Source organism: Amaranthus tricolor, chromosome 3, assembly GCF_026212465.1.
Source record: "Amaranthus tricolor cultivar Red isolate AtriRed21 chromosome 3, ASM2621246v1, whole genome shotgun sequence".
NCBI lineage: Eukaryota > Viridiplantae > Streptophyta > Magnoliopsida > Caryophyllales > Amaranthaceae > Amaranthus > Amaranthus tricolor.
In genome coordinates this window covers 22,954,872-22,965,294 of record NC_080049.1, presented here as the reverse complement: position 1 = coordinate 22,965,294, position 10,423 = coordinate 22,954,872, and the positions used below count along the sequence as shown (strand labels likewise).

The following is a 10,423-nucleotide window of genomic DNA, read 5'->3' as shown; positions in this document are numbered from 1 at the left end:
TTACAAATTTCCATCAAGAAAACTGTTACTATTGGAATTTGCTCACACAAGCTTCATTGATGAACATCACTCATCAGTTAATCATTTCTCTTACATACAACACATGGCATTCGCAATATGTAAAAGCTAGTCGTCTTCAGAACAATAACCAACTTAAACAGAAAAGGAAATTGTTCCATTCTTTCTCCTGGTTTTCTTCCAAGATTGCAATATTTCATCTGCTGAGGGTAAGTCTGGCTCATCTGAATCACTAACATCCGAATACTGAGCATCAGGAAGTAGCATTTCATCAAAATCATCTCGACAGTGCAAATCTACATGTAAAAAAACCTCACTCAACATACCACGCCCATCAGAACCCACATCAACAAAGCCTGATGACTTGCTACAAGAACCGGCTCTGTCTTCTTCATTGGATTCATATTGTGGACAAAAGGCTTTAAATTCATCTACACTGCGCTTTCCATCGGTAGGTTCACCAGCAGATACTTTGTCGAGGACAAATTCATCATTCGCTGGTTCTGGATGTCCAACTATACCTAAACCATCCCTTCCATTTATATCAACATTCTCAAATTCATTTGGCATCAACCCACAAATCGAATGCAATGCATTAAGCAGTTTAGAGACCGTGGATTCATTTGGCAAATTACTTTCACAAAGAGCAGTTGAAAACTTCTTGAGGTGTTCATCACTGATCCTATCCTTATTTTTCTCAAAAAGATCAGTCCAGTCTTTCTCATCAAGTCGGAATGGAGCGTATGCCATTGAGTTAACAATGTTGACTGCTTTTACATAATCATCCCGAACAACTGCATGGCAGACCATTTCAGTGAATAGCATTGAGTATGGGATTTCACCTGCCTCCAAAGTTGTTTCAAAGGCATGCTCCAACAAATGCCACTACACAAAAGTAGACAATGTAAATCAGTAAGTAATACGTTCGCAATGCTCGGTTTTCCCCCCCCCTTTGTACGCAAAAAAGGTCGGAATTTTTTTTCAAAACCCCAATTTCAAATGCCTTTAATGTAAAGGAAAATTAGGAGAATACATTTGGAAGGGGGTTTTACACAGAATACAAAAAATGATCAGCATGATTAGAATTATATAAGGTACCCAATTGCTTTACCTTGCCCGCTTTTGATGCCGCAACAAGAAGTGTTGCATGTTTTCTCTGATCAAGCTGGTATCCAGAAAAACACATTTCCTTGTAAACATATTCAAAGTACTCCCATTGATGTGCAGAAGCTGATGCTTCAAGCACTGCTCTGTAAGTATACACATCTGGTACTAAAGGAGTGCCATCAACCCCCAGAAAAGTTGTATTTCCAGCTTTGACATTTTCAAACAACTCCTTAACCTCTAAGAACATATCATTACGCGCATAAACCTTCAGCATCGCAGTTATCGTTCCAATATTTGGAGAACAATGATCTCGCATATTCTCAAAAATCGATATACAATCTTCAATATGCCCACCATCCATAGAAGACATGATCATGCCAGTGAAGGTCACAGCCAATGGTTTCGAAAGTCGCAGTTTTTTTAACCTCTCAACCTGCAAAAAGCCCAAATTTTTCGACAGATTAAATTTTTTTCATCAAAAAGAGAAACATCAACAAAGTCATATTCATATTCATCACACAGAATGTGAACAACCAAGACCAACATAGCTGCTCACCTCTATCATTGCTTCTTGCCACCTTCCTTTGTTGCAAAGGCAACAAGCTAGTTCATAGTACACACAAGCTGATCCCTTAATTCCCCTTTGTTCCATTTCCCTAACTACCCTCACCGCATCCTCAACTTTACCTTCCTTCCAGAATGTTCTCACAAGAACTAGCATAAAATTTTAACAGTAAGCCTATCATCCAAGACACTGGCTACAAGCAGGGTTTAGGAAGTAGATACCAAGCAGCCTACCTTTGTATGTAAGAGCATTTGGAGACTTGCCGCTCTTTGCCATTTTCTGAAACAGCTGGTGAACTAGGTCAAACTTTGAAGACTTTAACATCACCTATTAAAGAGGTATCCGTATCACCATATCAGCATAGTTTGACCAATAAGTTTGAAGCATTGTTACCTGGGATGACATTCGATTTGGAACATGGAACGTGGAACGAAAACAAAAAAATTAAAATGATTTTTTTCTTTAAGAAATTGTTTTTAAGTGGATATTTTTTAGTTTTTAGGTTTTATCTCGTTTTTTCCTCCATTCTTTTTTGTTTACTTTGTAAATGAAAGGCTAAAATACCTTTTAAAAAGGTCTTCTACACCGGGATGTCACATTGAGCGATTTGAATCGCATTTCGTGATGATTAGGGACAAATGTTCCCAGATCGCAAAACGTGGCTACGTTCCACGTTCCATGTAACTATGGTTTGAAGATACATAAGCATAAAATACAAACAAGTCCTATACCTCCATTGCAAGTCCATAAGTAGCACTATTTGCCCTTAGACCAGACTTCCTCAACTGTTCAAACACCCATGAGACTCCCTTCCACTGATTGGACGGGACGCAAGCATTCAATACCTGCAGTAAAAGATTACTGACCATTTTTCAACGCACATTGAACATAAAACAGGATTACTATGTGGAGAATAAACAGTGGTCTTTCTTACAGAATTGTATACTACTATATCAGGTTGAAGGGTGGGATCCCAGTTCTTGGAACGCATATTCTTAATATATTTAGATGGCTTCTCCTTCAAGCTCTCGATAATGCTCATCAGCTCCCTGACCATCCCAGCTTGACCGAGAGTAACAGCAATACTACGGTATGCAGCCATGTCAGGATAGATGTGGCAGTCTAACTGAGTCACTTAAAGAATATGTGTCATGGATTTATCATACAATCTTTGTAACAGTACTTAAAAAGTATCTAAATAATAGAATTTGACTTACACGCATTTTCTCGAAGACTTGGAGAGCTAAATCTGGCTTTCTTGCCTTCCCAAGAACTGCCAGAAGTTTTGTGTAAACAAACCTAAACACAGGTAAATGTAAAAGACAACCCATGTTAAATTTGGGATGTAAAACGTGGAGAACTCATCTTCTATCCTACATTGTTGTTCACACATAGCTCGTACTTGGGGCAGATAATTAAGACTAAACAAAACCCATGGAAGCTAATAACCATAGAAATGGAAACACCCCTCTTTGATTCTTTTTTGTTTCTTAAGGTTGCATTGGTAACAAGTATTTCATTTCAAATTGTAGATTTCAATTATGAAATCATTAATGAAAGAATTTGAGAATGACAAGGTTTAAGAAGTCATTTTCAAATCCTCATCTTTAACCACATTTAACATTTAAAACATTGGTGGATTTGACTCAAATCCAAATTTAAAATTTTTTTTATTTGCCAAACATTAAATTTGAGTCAAATGAAATCTAACATTTCCAAACATAGCTTAATTGAATTTCACTATCAGCCATTAATGGGAAAGAACAACATTGCATTGCCACAATGCCACTAAAGGTTCCCCCTCCTAGGGGAAATTGAGGGGTTGGATCGTATGCAACCTTATCCTTGTAATGACAAAGTGAATATTTCCATCCAACCATTGATTGCAAACACTGAAACTGCCTTACATATCCAAGAAGCACCGTTCAATTGGAAAGAAACAGCCAAAAATCACTCCTCTATAATTCAATCAAACAAACGATAACAATCACATATTGACACGACAAATAATCGTAAATCTTAATCAAGTATACCTGCTTTTGTAATGTCTATGTTCTTTTCTACTATACACCCATTCCACAACCTCCATCGCCTGTTTCCAACACCCCTGATCACCAAGCCCTCCAAGAATCTTAAGCAACTGGAATTCAGTAAACTTCAGTTCTGACTGTTTCATCATCCTTGTAAACTTCCAATCCTTCCTTGTGATCTCACGAACACTAAGCCTACAACAGCAATTCATCAACCAAATCAAACCCATTAAGAACAATGATTTTTTTGCAGATCAAAATTTAAACAAATGAATTATATAGCCGCTAAAACCAATTTACATATATATATATATATATATATATATATATATATATATATATATATATATATATATATATATATATATATATATATATATATATATATATATATATATATATATATATATATTGATTTGTGTTAAAATTCTAGCAAAAATTTAGAGATAAACCTGTTAACAAGAATCTTAATTGCTTCACCATCACTAATTCGACGGCAAAAAGTCAAGTCACCTGGACTCTCATCCATCAAAATTCCATCTTCCAATTCAACATCATCATCCAAAAATGACGACAAAGATTCAACCTTTCTCTCCTCAAAAAGCAGACCCAGTTCCTTCAATTGTTCATAATTCAATTTCCCAGTAAAATTTTTCTCTTTTGTTTCATACCCACTTCCTATTTCCCTCAATTTCTCTTTCTCTAAGGGCTCCCATGGCTTTCCCACCAAATTAGAGTGGTTGGAATTTGAATTAATGGTTTTGGAAAACGCCCTGTACTCTTGAGAAATGTTTTGGAAATAAAATTCATGAGAAAGAGCATCTTTTTGAGATTGAGTAAAGGGCTCATTTGAGGACTCGGATTGGAGACGTTTGAATTTGCGGAGGGATTTTTGTTGGTGTTTTTTGCGGAGAGTGTGAATGATTTTGGGAGTTGGTAAAACCCCTTTCTTTAGAATTCTTTGTTTGATTTGGTCGGTAAGTGGGTCGAAGGAGTTACAAGTTGGTAATGCCGAAGCTGTGGTTGAGGTCTCCATTGATGATGAAATTAGATGTTGTTGAAAGGATTGAGTGGCATATATCAAAGGGTTTAGTGGAGGTTTTGAGTTCTCTCTACAAGCTTTATCTAAATTCTATATTACTATTCATGTAAAGTGTCACATTTATTTTATTCACTCTATTCAATACACTTATATAATTCTTAATATATCTAATTATGTATAATTAAAAATTATAAAAAGTTGATATTAATAAACTTTATATTAAAACAAATCAAATAAGATGACTATGTTTTAACTTATAGCTTAATAATAAAATACAATTTAAGAGTGATAGATAAATAGTATTCCAAAAGTAAATGACGTCAGTTGAATAGGAGAGAGTAGTATAATTATATATATATTATATGTTTATATTATTATATACTATAAACATATAGATTATAAATAAACAATTGAAAGCATGTAGCATCTATAATTTCAGCCAAATTGATTTGGTTATTATGTTTGGTAGAAAGAACTTTAAAATTAATTTTCTTGTTGTTTTATCGATTATTTATTAAATATTAATTTTTTAATTCAAAAACTATTAAAAAAATTAAGGTCTTTCCCTCCTGAACCGTATTTATTTTAATATTAATTTTAATTCTTATTTATTTTAAATTATAAACTTATTTTTTTAATGTTAATTTTGTTTTGATTACTTAAATTTAAATTATAAATTATTTGTTAAAAAAAGTCTTTAAAATGGGTAAAAACGATGTTAAATATCCACTCAGTTTGCGCATCGAAAAAATCAGTATACAAGTACCCATTTCGAAGGAATTCTCAAACCAGAATTCACTTTATCATTAAGATTATAAGTTACTATTCTATGAACATAAAAAGTTATTACTTTAAATTTATAATTGATCAACAAACTAGATATCCGATTTTAATTCAAATTGAATCCAAATAACTTTTTTTTAGATCTGAAAAATCGAATATCGGATATGGGGATTCGGTTCTAAACACTGTTGTAGATAACCATAATGTAATTTCTCTTTCCCAATAGGCAAGGCAATAGGTTTATGATTCGTATATAGTAAATCAACATACTCTTTTATCTCCATCATTATGATTTATGTGTAGCCCTTCTTTGTTTTGTTTAATGTAGTTTGACTGCAAACTAAAATAAACATTCATTATTTCAATTGTTCCTTCAGTTCCTTTGATTAGGGGATCTGCAGTAGAACTATCAGTAGCTGACAAAAATGACATTTGGAAACACCAATAAATCTTGTTTGGTTTCTTCCTTGGCGGAGGATGAAAAAGACACACAAATCATCTCATTCATAAACAAAACTTAATGTACAGCACTGTAAAATGTAAAGCTCTATGTAAAGATATCGACACAGCCATCCAAAGTTTTATGACAATCAACACAAGAATCTGGGAGAATTAAGTAATAGCCTTGTATTTAGCTCTTTGATTTCGAGTGCTTCACAAGCCAGTCGATAACAGCATCGATGTTCGTAGAATTCTTGCATGAGATCATAAAGCAGCATACCTCTCGGTCAGTAATTGACTTGAGGTCCCTGCGCAATCACAAATCAGCATGAATCTCCGTTTATAGTTAAGAGTTAATTCTCATCAACCCAGCTCATCAAAAGTTAAACTTATCAGATTTAAAACGACTTATTACAGAATACTAAGTAGTGAAAATAGGCAGAAAGAAAGTGATGGGCGACCCAAAACTGAACTAATTAGTACTAAACTAAATATGTCATAATGCAAATTTTAAAAAATTACAAAACAGACACTAAAACGCTAGCTCACAGTTCACGTACATCAGAAAAAGGCAGGTTTGTATAAAGAACCAGAAAAATGGCTTACATTTGATCCGTAAGAGCATCTTTAGAGAGTGCTCCATACTTGTCTATTTTGTTTCCCAGCACCAGTAGCGGGATACCGTTCAGTGAGGGTTTGCTCAGTAGATCATGAAGTTCACTCCTTGAAATGCTTATGTTATCGTGGTCAGCAGCATCAACAACATAACTGAAAAGAAATCAGGTAAGAAAATTACAAAGCAAAGATATAATGAAAGTGAAACTAAATTGAGCATTAAACTAAGAAAGCATATCTGGCTCTTTCGAATGGAGATCACAGGTAAAAAATGCTCTTAAATGATAGTCACAAAAAACAACTCTTACAATTAAATCATATCACATAAATTGATTACTCCCTCCTATTCTAATAAAAAGCCTCATTTAGTTCTGCATACTTGTGCACTATTTCAATCCTAAATATTTCTAATTTGTGCTTTGTTAAAATTTACAAAAAGTTTAGTATAATTTACATTGAGACAAAAAAGCCCCACTTAACTATGTTTTAACTTATAGATTGAGAATAAAATACAAATTAAGAGTGATTGGTGAATAGTGCCAAAAAAAACATATGGGATATTTGATTAGAATAGGAGGGAGTATTATCCAGCAGACTTGCACACAAGCATTGAGCACAAATCAGCAGCTAGGACAGCTATTTATGAAGCAAATTGTTACTACACTAGCAAAGGCAGGCTACAAAGAATCTAACAAAAGGAAAAGAAGCATAAGAATATAGAAGGATTATCAAGCAGTAAACTACACAAATATTCCTAGATTTTTTTAATGGGGCATATGTCATGCCAAAGATTGAGAATCTGATAGTCTGAGTGAAATAAAAATAAGTTCCTTATCTTTCCAACATACAGAAGTACTATAGTCTATGGACCTAATAAAGATCTTAGAAAAAGATCCAAACAAGTCATTTAGGTAAAAAGAAAGTGATAGATTATGAGAGAAAAAGGTAGCATACACTATAGCAGAGACAGCACGGCAGTATCTCTCCCACATACTGCGAAACCTTGGTTGACCTCCAAGATCCCACAACTTTATTGTCACATTCCCTTTAGTAACCTTCTTCATGTTGAAACCAACCTGGCAATCAAATACAAGCAAAACCATAAAGTAATTCATATCTGACGAACTATGTCTCTAAAGGCTTCTCAATAACATGCGCTCTGCATTTATTCAGAGTAAATCTCCTAGAAACAAACGTTTACAAAGATAATACGTACAGTCGGGATCATATCTTCACTATATCCACCAGTTGCCACAACATTTACAAGAGAAGTTTTTCCTGCATTCTGAAGTCCTATCAGAGAAAGTTCCATTTCCTGCTTGAAAAAGAGGCTGCAATAAGAGAGAAAAAAATAGGTATGTTTGTGGTTATGCTTCAAAGGTACACGAATAATATGTGCTTCAAAAATCCACAAAATGGAATAAATCAAATAAGAATTGGGGTGCCAAAAAATCACCAACAATAAGATGAGTTGACATGCCTCAACGTGCAATTGTCATCAAGTTCAAGATACGTCTGATTTCATGGCTGAATGCACAGAGGCATAAAAGAAGATTTAAAACCTAGCTAATCATAAGTCAGAGCATCACATGAATCTGCATGTAACAGTAAATTGCGTTTTGATCTATGAGATGTATTCTTCACAAATATTGAGTAACTAAAGCCACCATTGAATATAGGTAAGACTAGAACAAGTGCCTGATTTTGGAAGTCTTATAGGAGTACAGCCATAAATCACTTAACTTACAAAACTATTGTTACAATAGGATGCAAATAACAGACAGTTGGCTGCCTAGTAACAATCTACACAGTGATCAGAACTTACAACGAGGCAGTGCAATGTCCTTCCAGATTAGGAATAGACATAGCATAAAAACATTACATTAATTATAAAGACAGGTATGGGGCATAGGAACTTCTAAGCATTGATGCTTATCTCCTTGTAGTTTTTCACAATGTCTGTCTCAATCTCAGAAAGATTACTTTGATGGATGGAAGTGAAAAGCAAGAGAGGAAAAAGAGAGGTGCATAGTTTCCCTAGTTTATATATGAAAATGTGGAGGTTTGAGAAATGGAGAAGAGGAAAAATTAAGATAAATTTTTTTCGTGATTTAGTAAGAAACAAATCTCTCCAAAATTTGAGAGATTTGGAAAGAAAAAAAAGAAATGTAGTATGAGATTACTCTAGACCGCCCCTTCTCTTCCTTCCACCATACCTCTGGAACTTCGTGTAGTTTCTGTCTTGCTCCTACTCTCTCTTCCCTTCTCCAACTGGCAGAAAAGCTTTGCTTCTTAACTCACCACTCTCCTCCTTCACAATCCCTTCCTTTCCTTTCTCCACTAATTTCATAGTAAAAAAGGCATATAGAGTTGAACCACGATACAACCTGTCTCTAGCCGGCCTTAAGTGTCAGAAAACTATACTTTGTAAGTTATGCCACCTTATCACCATGGATGCACCATAATTTCCACAACTGGATGTGTCCAAGAACTTATCCTCTATACAGAAATTGAAGTAGCTTTCTAAACCAACTTCAATGCTAAAGGCAGGACAACAAAAATATATTAAACCTTTATATCACTCATCAGAGTAACAGAGTTCTGTAACGCATATTCAACACGCCAGCTCTGATTCTCTTATGAGCCCCATCTTACTCAATTTTCAATTCACTTCACCATTCACAAATTATCATCAAATATTATTAATATACAACCAAACGGTAAAATACTTCCTGGAAAGTAGCAACATGATAACTAAGCAAATGATAAGCCTCACTGAAAACGGAATTCAATGCATACAAGATATGCACATTGCACACTTAAAATGCCCTCCAAAACTACCATTTTGACAGCAAAAATAACATACTCCTATGATATTTGAGAGTAAACATGGTACAAAAACATCACAAAAAGGTCAACAAAACCAAAGGGCAGATAGAATAATGATAAAGATAATAGAATGCTTCTTCCCAACCTCAATGTTAAAACCGCAGGAAATTCTTTGGTTCATCTAGTGGCTAGGTGAGAAACAGATATAATCAGAATATGTTTATATGGCGCCATTTCAATCAAGGGTACATTACTTGTGCAGAAAATTATCAGCTACTCAAAACTTTATATATTGTTGCCCACGAATTGAAATCACAAATGGAAGCACTTAGATGATAAAGATTCAAAAGGATGCTACTCTGATAAAGCAGTGAACATCCAATTACTTCAGAAGGTTGACGTGTATCTTTAGGGCTTCAAGAGATCAGGAATTCAAGGTAAATTAATTCTCAATTCAAAATGATTAATTAAAACATTATCAACCAGGAAAATTCCATCAAAAATCTCCGACAAACAATGAAAGATAAATCTACAAAAATGAGATTTTCCCAACAGAATAGCGAAAACTTCAAAATTCAAATCAAGTATAAGAGAATATTGAAGAAAACAACACAACAACAACATTAACAGCAACAGAACGATAATCAAATTGAAATGGAAAACCAAAAAGAATGATAAAGAGAAGGAGAAATATAAGAACCTTCGAAGCCAATTGAGAAAAGCTTCCCAGATACCCATGGTTTCGGACGCTGCTACTATAGAGAGAGAAAGAGTGATCAATCTGCCTCTCTCTTTCAACAATTTCAGAACACTTATTTTTGTTCCTCTGGATTCAATAGGATACAAATAGGAGTATATGAATTATGAAATATGATTTATTGAAACACAATTATTATTATTTTTGAATAAAATAGACGGGAAAATTTACCTAAAATAATTACCTAAAATAATTTAACATTTACTTAATTTCTTTACAATAATTTCAGTTATTGA

The 10,423-nt window shown here is 34.1% G+C and overlaps 2 protein-coding genes across 2 annotated transcripts; both read right to left on the bottom strand.

Moving 5' to 3' along the window:
- LOC130807708 (pentatricopeptide repeat-containing protein At5g67570, chloroplastic) lies at positions 1–4,879 on the bottom strand. Its single transcript, XM_057673026.1, has 9 exons — positions 4,173–4,879; positions 3,724–3,915; positions 2,908–2,989; positions 2,625–2,816; positions 2,422–2,535; positions 1,924–2,017; positions 1,682–1,839; positions 1,130–1,558; positions 1–903 (listed from the first exon to the last, which is right to left on the bottom strand). The coding sequence occupies exons 1-9, from the start codon at positions 4,754–4,756 to the stop codon at positions 154–156; spliced, it is 2,595 nt and encodes an 864-aa protein (XP_057529009.1). The 5' UTR covers positions 4,757–4,879; the 3' UTR covers positions 1–153.
- A 1,125-nt stretch (positions 4,880–6,004) lies between these two features.
- On the bottom strand, positions 6,005–10,403 carry LOC130807711 (ADP-ribosylation factor-like protein 8a). Its single transcript, XM_057673029.1, has 6 exons — positions 10,372–10,403; positions 10,131–10,256; positions 7,818–7,932; positions 7,556–7,677; positions 6,593–6,754; positions 6,005–6,294 (listed from the first exon to the last, which is right to left on the bottom strand). Exons 1-6 carry the CDS (start codon positions 10,386–10,388, stop codon positions 6,177–6,179), a joined length of 660 nt encoding a protein of 219 aa, XP_057529012.1. The 5' UTR covers positions 10,389–10,403; the 3' UTR covers positions 6,005–6,176.
- Positions 10,404–10,423: the final 20 nt, after the last annotated feature.